Source organism: Annulohypoxylon truncatum (genome assembly GCF_022578515.1).
Source record: "Annulohypoxylon truncatum strain CBS 140777 unplaced genomic scaffold F4807scaffold_7, whole genome shotgun sequence".
Classification (NCBI taxonomy): Eukaryota; Fungi; Ascomycota; class Sordariomycetes; order Xylariales; family Hypoxylaceae; genus Annulohypoxylon; species Annulohypoxylon truncatum.
The window spans coordinates 560,201-572,847 of record NW_025953793.1 but is presented as its reverse complement, the minus strand read 5'-3'; the positions used below and the strand labels follow the sequence as shown (position 1 = coordinate 572,847).

Genomic DNA, 12,647 nt, shown 5'->3' with positions numbered 1-12,647 from the left:
GATGGCCTTCAAGATCTCTTCTTTTTTTTTCGGATGCCACCAAAAAAGTCCTGTTAGGAGTTTGCGGATACGGGTTCAGGGTCGCCTTTGTTTTTTTTCTTCTTCTCTTCTCCGCTTTACCTTCGACAATTTTTTCTTTTCTTTTACTGCTTTAATCTGCTCGGTGAGTAGGGGGTACTGACGTTTTTAGGAGCTCGTTCCGCCGTGCTTGTCGCGTGCCAAATCGGGTCTCCCGGTCGTTTTGGTTGGTCACCATCGTCCCCCGTTCCCCGGGTTCGCTAGACTGAGGAACAGACCCGTCGACTTAGGCATCGGCATAGGAAGAAATGCAAAATGTTTCCCCGAATATGATGAGCTTGTGCAAATATGAATGCTTTAGAATAGCTTCGGCTGAAATGATATTCTCTCTTAGGCACTGTGATCTACGTAGATTAACCAACGAGCGCACGTAGTCACTCAACGTTAGCCAGCTTGACTGGTGAGACCCCCTTTTTACTTTTCTCTTCCTCTGGCAGGTCTAGATAATTTGAATGGTTTATACCCATGGTTTACGTACTGCAAATCTCAAGGTATCTCGCAAGGAGTTCACATAGGTAGCTAGAAATACAGGGGCATCCTCTATCTAATTCCTAGCTAGATTCCCTTTTTGCTGGCATGCCGCCACCCGGATTGTGAAACGACATATTTGGCTTGAATATGAAATGCTTGTCGATCTAGAAGTCACGTTGCTAAAGTAGAAAACAGACTCCGTTGTAATGAATATAGTTATCTGCCTTCCGTAGGACTAACCCCCCTTATCGTACTACTAATTTCCACAAGCGATGAACTTGATCTAGGTACCTAACAAACTTTACTTCTTGAACACCTGAGCCCCCACCCTCTCAATTTCTCTCCCCTCCGGCGTATTCTTGCCGGCAGCTTCGAGCAGGCGGGTCCAGGCGTCGGCGTCTTTCGCCTTGACGGCCTCCTTCGCGGCCTTGACGCGCATGCCGCACTTCTCGTACATCGTGATGGCGGCCCCGGGCTCCAGGTTCGTGCACTTGGGGATGAAGATGGCCGCTAGGCGAGCGTTGCCCGCCTGTAAGATCTGGTTGAAGAAGGGCTAGATGGAGAAAAAAAAAGGGGATTGTCAGTGATGGAGTGATTGTGTGGAATGTGGGGTTTGGGAATTTTGAGCTTTACCTCCCACCCAATCGGGCTTTTTCTGCTCTTAGCGATGTCCTCAATCTCGTTCCAGTCTCGCTTCGCGACAAGCGCGCGTAGTCTAGCGCAGCGTTCCTCGTTAGCTACCATCTATTTCGAATAGATACGTAGGGTTGCGCAAATAGCAACTCACCGGATCCACCAAGCCACCTTCTCTGGGACCTTGAATTCGCTCTGGACTTTTTTGGCTTTGTTATGATAGCCGAGACGAATCAACTTGAACAACGTCTCGTTGACACTCAGGCCGGTAAACGTGTCCGTCAAATCTCGATCTAAGGCTTCCTGCATGCGTAGAAGCGTGGCCGCTTCCTTCAAGGCTGTTAGCTCGAAGTGGTGCTCTCTCGAATCGGACAGCAATTTAGCAGCGAGCGTTAGCTTGTCACCCGCCGTGCGCGCGTCGGGTTGGCGCAATGCTTCGCGAATGAACACGCCGGCACCATCCACCCGACGGTCGTCTTGATAGTACAGATCCTTAAGCAATGCATTATCATTTTCCAACGCCGCCGACGATTCCACAAGTGCAGTAGCAGTGGGCCGTGCGTTGATCACGCGGAAGAAGGATGCTAATGGGAGCTTCTTCTTCAACTGAAGAAGGACGAAGAGGATTAAATCAGAGTCGCCGCTTTCGATCGCCTTGTCGAGGGCTATTTCGTCTTCTTCCATGCTCAGGAGGAGCGGCACCTGTCGTCCCGCGCGAGGCTCGTGGTTCAGAAGCTCTGTCGCTAGTCGACCACGGCCTTCGTCGTAGGCGGCGCGAGCGATGGACTCAAATGAGATTCCCGGCTTTCCCGAAAGCTTCTCTACAACTAATCGGCAGATCGAGTCATCGTCTTCCGTGCCAATTCGGACTTTAGCGGACGCCCAGTGAACGTATATGCGGTCTGTAGGCAGACGAAGGTATCCAGCAATGCGAAGTGCAAGCAAATATTCGTGGCGGTTGATGAGTCTTTGGATAAGTCCTTCTGGTGTAAGGCGTTGAAACTGTTCATAAGATAGGGGCAGGCCAATTTCGTAGTATCTCACAGCATTAATTACTCGCAGCGTTTCGCACATATCCACGAAATCGTCGCTGTTGTAGATATCAAGCACCGATTTTCCGAATGAGGCAGCCTTAAGTAGTTGCTTCTGCCAATGTATATTGAACTCATGTCCAGCAGCAGCAACACAAGTATCGACGGCTTCGACGAGATTAGGTCGGATAAGCTGGATATTATCATCAGCCTTTGGAGACTGATTCTCAAGCTGCTCTACAGCATCGAGTAAAACAGAGGCCGGCGATTCGCTGCCGTAACGAAATACTTCGTCTATCACGTCAGGTACTTTCTGGATAAAGTCACAGACGTCATTGGTGATGAGCCTTACTCCATCATGGTCTATCTTTATGTTAATTATTGGATAACCTTCAAGTTGGATGCAATTTTGTAGCTTACCTGCGATTACGTGGACACGACCTTCATAAACGTAACTTGCCACCGCAGCGTTAGGCCCTACCACGTTCACCTCATCCTCCCACGCTATAACAACTGCATCGTTTCCGCACCACTCCAGATATTTAGGAGTAAGTTGAGATCGGGAATCGTGTTCACTTAGCCGGCTCTGGAAGTCTGCGGTGATCACGTGGGCTTTCCCATCCGTGCCATAGAGAGCCGCAAACTTCCCATTTGGTGACACACTGATATGTGAAAACGGACCAATGTCTAGGAATCGATCTTCGCATTCAGTTTTATCCACGGTATAAACCGTCTTGTCGACACTCAAGAGCACTTCTACCGACCTCGACAACGTGAAACTAGGCGAGATGATAGCCCAAGCGTGGACTTCCCCTTCCGGTGGCGACGCGAGCGCTTTTGGCCGTGGTTCATCATACGAGGATACAGATATGAGGGCGTTATTGGTGAGTAACGCAACCATCCCATGGTCGTAGAAACGACACGAACGAATGCCAAAATCCTCAGCCTCGCGACCGAGAGAGAATTGGGTGAAGTCCCCTTGTAGGTTATAATAACACCTCACAGTTCCATCGTAGCTCACAACCAGAAGTTTCTCATCTTCAGACCAACCAAGTCCTTTGATAGATCCCTTGTCCCAAGCGATGCTCTTTAATAGCTTACCAGCACAGCTGTATATGTCAATGCTGGGCTTTGATGATTTGGAAGGCTGGTACGAGATGATTTTAGTGTCATCCCGGCATATTGCTATATGATGTCAGCGGCGTTTCACGCGTCGTTAAGTTTAGATGCATTAAGAAGTTGTCTGCAGCAAAATGAGTTATCACAGAATAGCTAAGCTTCTAAACGGGATGTTCGTTTTAAGCATCAAGTCTTATGGGGGATATTCTAATGCAGAACGCCCTTTAAATATCATAATGAAAAGGGGGAGTATAATATGATGTTGTGTTGTAACTTACCTATAGCGCCGCCATATGGAGCGCCAGCCACGATATAATTATCCAAGTCAAGATCCTGGTCGAAGATTGCGGTATAGAGCTGTGTCTTGCGGTAAAACCTATCTCCCACCTTCTCCCAACCGGCTGTTGGATGCGTCGCTTCCATGTTCGCTCTATTTCATCATCTTGGTATCATAGTCAAGCAGTCGACAACCACAACCAAATTTCAGAATTGTGGTATGATTATATGTCGGTATTGTTCTTCGATGGCAGGAAGATGAATGATTGAAGCTTGGGTAATAACATCGGGTAAAGGTCGGGCTACATAGGTACCTCCTACGTAATCCTGCCCAAAACTCAACTTCACGCGCACGGGCCTATACCTTAAGCTTCATAAAGTTCAACGATCAATAAGGCTGACAGGGGGGAATATATTATCACGACAAAATTCACTACACGAACATGGATCTAACAGAAGGAGGATCCGGGAAGTTATTTATATGTATTAGCCGGAAATTTTGCACATATGATTATTTCAAGGGAGCTAAGGATATGGGGCATTTGGTGGTTGTTGCAATATACGCGGCACTGTATGTGCATATATGTAGTTTTCAAAACTTTATTCATCAAGTGGCATCTAGAATAGATAGCCAGACTACTGTAATGCAAAGCTCTTTGCCATATTTTCAGGCTGGGTCAACATCGTGCTAGATACTCTAACTTTAAGTGACACTATTGAGCATGCTAGAACCTCAACACAACTTGGGATAGTTTTCGCCCATCCACTGAGCTGAGATGCGTCGTACGCAGTAGGCTCCCGAGAAGTCCATTGGTCCTCTCACACTTAGTAGTCTAAGATATCGATGAGCCACGTAGTTCTGACGACCTCGGAACCACAGTGGACAACTTACCCGTACGTATCCTAAAGATCATAATCATCTTCAGTCGAAGTGATTTATTTTAGCTGGGAATGATTATTACGCTTTCCGGCATCCACCCCTAAGCGTACAGGGGTTGCTTTAGGAACATCCCGGCCAAGTCGTGAGTTGTACTTCGCGACGCACAATCAAGATTCAGATCTAGTATAACTGATACTAGACTTCATCTCTTGTTGCCGTATCGCTTCTCCATCATCTTCTTGTAGTGGCCCTTCTTACCACTAGCTTTGGTTTCTTGGATCTGGCCATACTTGCTCTTGAATTTGCGTGTGACGTCCTCGGTCTCTAGAACCTCCTCAAGAAGAGTGCGCTTCCTCTCCTTCTTGGTTAATCTAGCGTTGAAGAAATCAGTCGGACCCTCGACTATAGTCCCGACCGCAGAGAACTCAGGAACCAGGGACCGTGAGCTGTCTTTTCGGTAGAATCGCTTCGTATCTAGCACATCACGCATGCGTAGTAGTTGCAGGTCCTTCTTGAGTTCGGGAGTAAGATCGGTTCGGGGAAGATTGAACCAGGATGGACCGGCATCTGTTTTGACGGCCTGGAGACTGATCAGCAAAGAGCTCCTGCATAAGCCGACAGAAAGTAAGGAAGTATGAAATTAAGAGTCAGAGTAACTATGATATTTATCTATCATTCTGGCGTAGCAACGTACCCATAACGGGAATAGTTACCACTTCAATTGTGTTGGGTTATATACTTCATCATGGAAGGACATCGCCAGGAATACATTTGAATATGTTGGATGGAATCTATGACATACCATTTCTTGTTTCGACCGTCTGGGCTCAGGTACTCTTACCGACAGCTCTTCTGACTTAGCACTGTCTTTTGAGGCTAGCGTGGCCGGCTTCAATAATGAGCCTTCTGGCTTAGAGATCTTTGCGACGGCTGACTTTGGGGGAGCGGAAATAGCCTTGCTATCTTGTCCTTGACATTTCGCTTGTAATCTAACTTCAGCCTCCATGAGAAGTTGCTCGATCTGATCATCTGTCAGATCAGTTGTCGTGGTTATGTCCGCCATGTTGGGCGACAACCAAATTTGTTGACAGAGTTGGTAGTGTCAAAAGCCTGGGAATGCAGGAAGAAAAATAAAATTTCGGAGCTTTGAAGATGATAAAATTTCATCTAGGTTCCGGGTTAGACGATGTGGCTGGGCTTTGGTGGAATAGAGGCTGAGTACTTCTGCATGTGGCTGTGGCTGTGGAAGATACTTGAATATATCTGTGTACCTAGGTAAGTATTTACTTTATTCTCTACACCTGGCAGGGATTTGGTTGGCAGTTTGAACACGAAAGGCTACTCGGACCTATCGATAAAGGCGGAGTTGCCTGTCAAGGTGTTCCGGACATACACCCACCATCCCTGCAACCACCCCCAACCTGCGGTACGCAGCTTCCCTTCCCCAGTGTCCGATGGATGTGAGTCTGTGATTTCTGTGAGAAGGCAGGAAGGAAGTGTGCGGATTGCGGGTCGCTGATGCCCAACCATATTGCCAGCGCATTGATTCCAGGTTCCCATCGAGGCTGCCCAGTTTTCGCAGCCAGCCCTACAACGTAAAAGCGTAAAAGCGCATCGAAGATCAGAGCAATTCTAGAAAATGCATTCACGTCATTGCCCAATCCCGACCAACACATCCAACACATACATCCCTCCATCCATAGGTACCTACACACACATCCCATACATCCCATACCTCCATACGTACGTCCATCCATCCCATCCACGCCCATACAACCAATACACATACCACATTACCTTACACATACATAGAAGCTAATAAATACCTTAGCCTTGAGTTGTTTGATCAGATCATTTGGATGCATACATAACGTACAATTCATAAGTCCACAAGCATAAGCACTTCTGTCCAAGTTCATCCTTTTTCTTTTTTTAACTCATTTTTTATTTTTATTTTTCTCTTCACTTTTCGATTCATCTCATTCAACCATCCTGATTGGAGAGATATTAAAAAAAAGAATCAAAATAAATAGGAAAAGGTGAAAAGAGAGGATCTGACTGGACAAGACTGAACGAATCGAAAGCCTTAAAGTTCCAGTTTCCAGGTTCAATCGACAAGAAGATAAAAAATAGTGGACGTCTCGGAGCGAGCCGCAAGCCGGGACGTGAGCAAACTTCTGACTAAAGAAGAACTCGGGAACGAATAATAATTATTCTGAGCGACAAAGGGCAAAAAAAGGAAAAAAAGACAAAACAAGGTGCAAAAATAAATCGCCGCAAATCACCTTCGCGTGATTAAGAAACAAATCCGAACAAATCCTCGAGCCGGCGAACCTTAAATCGCACAAACGATCAGCTAAGCACAGCACAGCACAGCACCTAAGCAAAAGCACCTGAGCAGCTGGGCAGTTCTTTCCAAACCCCGGACTAACTTTCAAGACACCGCCCAATCAATCATCCGAATCCGTTTCCCTTTCTAAGCTGGTCACTCCCGCCCCAACCCCCCGTCCAATCAATCTCGCCAATCCGAGGTCGACTTTGAATACCTACTGGTCCAAAAAGCTCATTTGTTACATCACCACGCGCACCAAAGCTTCGACCCAAGGGCCTGTGTAAACAATACAAACAGTCCTTATTTTTTTCTCCGCCGTCGGGAAGTCTGTCCACGCACAGTGATACCTGCGACGAATTTCTCGGCAAGCGAAAAAAAAAGGGCAGCACTCGACCAAAAAAGCTCGCTAGCAACTTATTAGTGTCGTGCGCGTGCGTCCAATACTACATAGCGCAAGACTTCCAGTTTGCCCGTCAGCCCCGTCGAGCTCTTGTGGTTGTGTTTTTCGCGCGGCTTCTGAAATACTCGGCGCTTCTTCTCTCACTTGCGCACTTAAGGTTGTAAGACTGGCGCGCAATTCTTTCAGATCAAATACAGATAAAAATACCATGGATCAATCCTCGTCGAGTCACCCGCAGTCGTCGCGAGGTGGAGGTGGAGGTGGTGGAGGGAGCGGTGCTTATGATATAGCACATGGAGGTCATTACGGTAAGTACCTCACAATCGCATTCATCCGTTGCGAGTTGCCTTCTCTCGTGCGACGTCGCTAATCATCTCTCCTTCTAGGTGCCAGTGCAGCGGTGAGTCCCACCGACCTCAACTCTTTCCCTGCCCCTCTCTTCTCCCCTCCCGTCACCCGTCCTTCTCTCCGTCACTTTGACACTTCTTGTTCCATCCTGCTTCTGAGCCTCCTTCCATCCTAGCTATCGACTAGACTAACATAATCTATCTATCTAGCTTGCCAATTCCGGCTTCGCACCCGCCGAGCTCTACACAGGTCCTTGGGCCAACGTTCACCAGGGTCTACACGGTCAATATAAAGACATCCTGACGACTTATTGGCAGAATACCATCAACCATCTCGAATCTGACCAACATGACTACAAGTTACATCAACTACCCCTTGCCAGGATTAAAAAGGTTATGAAGGCCGACCCCGAGGTCAAGATGATTTCCGCCGAAGCACCTATCCTATTTGCGAAGGGTTGCGATATATTCATCACCGAACTCACGATGCGAGCGTGGATCCACGCAGAGGAGAACAAGCGTCGCACCCTGCAGAGATCCGACATCGCCTCCGCCCTCGCCAAGAGCGACATGTTCGACTTCCTCATCGATATCGTACCCCGCGAAGAGGCAAGCCACGCAAAGCGCGCGAACCCCGCCCAGGCACAATCGGCTCAAGGTGGCGTGCCGTCGGCCGCGCCCGGGAACCAGATGCCCGGATCGCACGGGCTACCCGGAGCCGCGAATCATATGGCACCAGGCGACTACGGCATGGGTGGCCACGCCATGGCCTCTGAACAAGAGTACCGCGGCCCGCCCATGTACAACCAGGTGCAGGCCGGCCCCGGAGGTCCCTACAGCCAGCAGCCGCCGCAGCCGATGTACAGCGACATGGAGGGCATGTACGGTTACCCGGGGATGCCTCAACAGCAGTAGAGCCGCAGTGTGGTCAACCCGGGCGTTCCTTACGAGAACCTCAGAGAAGGAGGAGTTGATGGAGGAGGAGAAGGACAGGTTGAAGAGAAGAGGGCAGAAGAACAGTCGGTTGTGGGGGAGCAGATCGTGCGCGATGAGCTGGAAGGGACGGGGACGGGCTAGGGGACCTGGTGGAACAGTACATTCCAGAAATTCTTTCAGTGAATAATACTAGGGGACACAAACATTGTTCTTAACTCTTTTTTGATAGTTTGGCGTAGGGGTTTATCAGGTCGCACAAGGAGCCTACGCTGTCGCCCGTTTTCGCTGCGGGCTATATGGTACAACGAATGCAACGTCGATTGATTTTTTTATGATTTCCCGCGCTTGATCATATCCATCTGCGTAGCTACTTGCGATATGAATGGAAATGTGATGGCTTTGCTTGGTATATATACACTTCCTAACCAGCCTACGTACTTGCCTACTAGGCTTACGTTCATGTTCACCGTATCGCGATCGTTACACGGCAGCATCTGATTTTATTCACGCATCCTGCTATAGCTACAGCTTCCTTATCACCATCCCCATCCGTTGACTTAGGGATGTGTTTGAGGCGTGCTACGTTCCTGAAAGCTACAAGACTGCTTGGCATACCCGGTCCAGATTGTATAAGATATCCCAGCGCATACAGTTTATATACCCATCTACTCTACTTAGTACCGAACCGCGACGAGAGGTTCGACGAGAAGTTGGCAAATCTTTGGGCAGCCTGGCCCGAACTGATGATTTGTTGGGTGAGTCTACCGATATATGCGTTAGCACATCGCATGTTCTTGTTATATTTTATACTTTTCCGAAAATCGACAAGGGGTAGGTAAACTCACTTCTCTAGCAGGACCGGGCCGTTCATGGCGTCCACGCGTCCGTACTTCTTGTTCCTGGTCGAGATGTCGAAGAACTCGTCCGTGTTATCTGATTGAAGGAGTTGGATTGTTTGCTCCAACTCGTCCAGGTTGGACCGAAGCATGAAGCCATTCTCGAGGCCGTCCACGAAGGTGGTTAGATGTTGGACGTCCATCGAAAGCGCCGCCACGCCGTTCGGGTTGATTTTCTTTACGTCGGGCGATAGGGGAAGGGCCTGGATTGTTCTGTTAGTACTAAGGTTGAGAAGAAGGTGTAAAAATATGATTCACTGACAAGAATCTTATTCGCCGCATGACTGAGGGCGTCAAAGTAGATGAGCTCCTTAATCTCTCTTGGCAGTCCTAGCAACGTCGAATTCATTATGTTCGAAAGGTATCTAGTCAAGGTCTGCATGTAATTGCTCGGTTCTGTGGGACGATTAATCGCGGTCCAGTCATATTCTGCCGTTTCGACCAGGTCGTCGATCTTAGAATTCACCAGCTCGAAGATGCGCTTTTCAGCGGTCTTCTTGTTCTCTCTGAACTGCTCGGTAGCTGCAAGGGTCAGGGGCCCTCCGGCGGACGCCGAAGATCGTGCTCGAATCAAGAGTTGTTCTAACTCCTGGCATGCGATCTCGAAGTGTTCCAAATTGATCAAGATTTGTACTATCTGACCCAAGTATTGCGAACTCAATCTCTCTACCAAAGATTTGCACACCTTCTCGGTAAGGAGCTCATCAAGAGACTAGTAATATGAAGTTAGAAAACACCAAAGTATGAGAAGAGAAAAAAAGTAGCTTGTGCAATATTTACCTTGCGTAGTGTATCGTCGATCTTGTTTGGGTGTTGGAAATGGTCGTCCGAGAAGAAATAAAACTGGTTGAGGAAATTTCTAATGTCGATACAACACAGCGGATACATTTGAGAAAAGGGCAAAACGCATGGAAACCTGTGACAGTTAGATGGGCAATCAAGAACGCGCATATAAAGGCTTACACAAGCTCATCGTTGGGCTTCTCTGGAACAAACCAGCTAACGTTAGCCACCTTCTCATATTCTTCCCTGGTATTTATGGCCATTGGCATGTAGTCATCAGTCGACACAATCTTCTTCATTGGTCAGCTCGGTCAACTCTCTTCACGGCATGCGATCCCCCTTACCTCTTGAAAGTCCTCGCTGAACCTTCTCTTCAACAATTCGGCGTATCTGTCGAAGAGGTCGACCAGGAATTCGTCAAGTCTCGAGACAGAATACCCCCAACCCTAGAACTCATCAGTAATTGATATTACAGGGAAAGGATCACGAATGGTTTACCTCCATTGTCAGAATAAAAAGATCGACGCGTCCCTTGATATTCAGGAGGATTTGGGCATCGTTGATATCACTCAATGCCTTTGAAGTCAAAGATATTGCTGCAGCACACATCGAATCCCATAGCTCCTCAACCTGAACATGTCAGCGCTATTACCTGATAAGCGACCGAGAATCTTACATCGATAGCTGTTCGTAGCTGAGGTGCTTGGCGCATGGTGGCCTTTTCAATGATGGCGAACCCAGCAATGCCTTCCAGCAAGCTGCTCAAAGAGGATTCGTCATCAGTAGTGAGGCTCACAGAACTTGGGATAAGTAGTTCCTTTTGTCGTCTTCTAGTGGCAGCATACTCGGACCGGAATTTATCACTCTGGCCCAGTGCCTCATGTATGTGAAGGGCCTCGAACAGAGGGGTAAAATCGACCTATATCGGTTTGGTTTAGAACGGATAAATCTTGTAGTATATCGGAACGGGCACAATTCACCTTTAGTTCCTCATTATCAAGTACATCGAATTCCTCACTCTCATCGAAGACCAGCTCGATAGCAGAGTTCAGCTTGAAATGGTTCAGAAATTCGTCATTCTCGGCGCGCTCTCGTTGACGTGTACGACGCATCTCGGTGTGATAGAAGGCCACCTCTCCAAGGAACTGCGAGGTCTCTCTGATGCGGAACAACCAAGTATTAAGGTCTGTCATGACAGCTTCGGATATGGTTTTCTGAGATGCAGGAATGGACTTCTGTATCATGTTTGCGAGTTGATGCTGGGTAGCAAAGTTGTTCTGTATGATCGGGATGAGGAATTCGTTCTGGAGGTCTTCGAGTGACTTGAGCGCAGCGTAGTACTTCTTCTTGCGAACCAAGTCGTGGGCATTGTTGACTGCGTGCAGTATCTTCAGAGATTCCTTCAAGGCATCGGATACATCAGAAATATTCTCTCGGACGGCTCGCGTGTTGACTAGTGCTTGTTTCTGCTCTGCCAACTTCTCGGTACTGGCTTGAATAGACTGGTTCAGTTCGAGGATATCGGCAGTCAATGCAACCGTTCTCTCGCGGACATTCTGCAGCTGATTTACGGAACCCAGAAACTCCTCATGCTTTGTCAATCCTATCCTCTCGATCTCTGTCTCCCGATCTTCGGCATATTGTGATAGGTTCTGGGTGAGGGAGGCCGCTCTATTGGTTGTCGTCGCATCTTTCAGGACAGGTATTAATTGGTCGACGAACTCGGCATCTGAAGTTGATAGAATAATCTGTTGGACTGCGGAGCCATAGTCATCGTAATTTTGAACCCGTCGTGGCATGATGACGACGGATGTCAGTCTGGTGGCACCGCGATGCCACCAGATGCGTTGCGCAGGCTACAGAGCGTTGGAGGTCAGAGGTTACAGGTTACAGAAGAAGGATGGCTCAATAGAAGAGGCACATTGAGTATAATAAGTCGGCGGCAATGCAGACATTCATCGCCGAGCCTGGTATTTGTTTCCTAGGTACATGTAATTAGATTGTTCTCTGGTAGATGGTGTGAATTGGACTAGTAGTGATACATGTATGTCTATGTGAGAGCCTGGAACAGTGGCGTCGAGCTATGGTATCTATTTACGGTATTTCTACAGTGTATGTACAGTTCCGAATATAAACCGTTGGCCAATCAGCTACGAATGAACCACCGTAGCTAAAAACACCAATGGTTTAATCATCAAACAGTCTAATGAAGTTTAAACGTATACTATGACGTATGGTTTTTTTCTTGCGAATGGTTTTTATTTGGACGAACGGTTTATATTTGCAAAAGGTTTTTTCTAAATTTGAACCGTGGTTGTACGGTCCAGGGAGGTGCGGATGTGGTCAAAAATGAGATTCCCACCTTTGTAGGCGGGTGCTTAGTCAATTGACTGTATTATGTAATATCACTCAATCAATAGAATCACCTAAAGAACAAATACAATTTTACAATTGAACGGTTCGAA

The 12,647-nt window shown here is 47.8% G+C and overlaps 4 protein-coding genes across 4 annotated transcripts; 1 reads left to right on the top strand and 3 right to left on the bottom strand.

Moving 5' to 3' along the window:
• Window positions 1-850: 850 nt before the first annotated feature.
• Window positions 851-3,755, bottom strand: F4807DRAFT_450452 (vacuolar protein sorting-associated protein 16; the record flags this gene model as incomplete). Its single annotated transcript, XM_048000131.1, has 5 exons — window positions 851-1,102; window positions 1,183-1,264; window positions 1,337-2,576; window positions 2,634-3,398; window positions 3,611-3,755. The coding sequence occupies 5 exons, from the start codon at window positions 3,753-3,755 to the stop codon at window positions 851-853; spliced, it is 2,484 nt and encodes an 827-aa protein (XP_047856834.1).
• A 436-nt stretch (window positions 3,756-4,191) lies between these two features.
• F4807DRAFT_415578 (Fcf2-domain-containing protein) lies at window positions 4,192-5,681 on the bottom strand. The gene is made up of 2 exons (XM_047997057.1): window positions 5,291-5,681; window positions 4,192-5,068 (listed from the first exon to the last, which is right to left on the bottom strand). The coding sequence occupies exons 1-2, from the start codon at window positions 5,549-5,551 to the stop codon at window positions 4,691-4,693; spliced, it is 639 nt and encodes a 212-aa protein (XP_047856833.1). The 5' UTR covers window positions 5,552-5,681; the 3' UTR covers window positions 4,192-4,690.
• Window positions 5,682-7,507: 1,826 nt separating this feature from the next.
• F4807DRAFT_415569 (histone-fold-containing protein) lies at window positions 7,508-8,838 on the top strand. The gene is made up of 2 exons (XM_047997056.1): window positions 7,508-7,620; window positions 7,778-8,838. Exon 2 carries the CDS (start codon window positions 7,964-7,966, stop codon window positions 8,480-8,482), a length of 519 nt encoding a protein of 172 aa, XP_047856832.1. The 5' UTR covers window positions 7,508-7,620; window positions 7,778-7,963; the 3' UTR covers window positions 8,483-8,838.
• Window positions 8,818-12,225, bottom strand: F4807DRAFT_415568 (exocyst complex subunit Sec15-like protein). The gene is made up of 9 exons (XM_047997055.1): window positions 11,163-12,225; window positions 10,859-11,101; window positions 10,681-10,812; window positions 10,527-10,628; window positions 10,363-10,472; window positions 10,180-10,315; window positions 9,662-10,111; window positions 9,349-9,602; window positions 8,818-9,264 (listed from the first exon to the last, which is right to left on the bottom strand). The coding sequence occupies exons 1-9, from the start codon at window positions 11,979-11,981 to the stop codon at window positions 9,174-9,176; spliced, it is 2,337 nt and encodes a 778-aa protein (XP_047856831.1). The 5' UTR covers window positions 11,982-12,225; the 3' UTR covers window positions 8,818-9,173.
• Window positions 12,226-12,647: the final 422 nt, after the last annotated feature.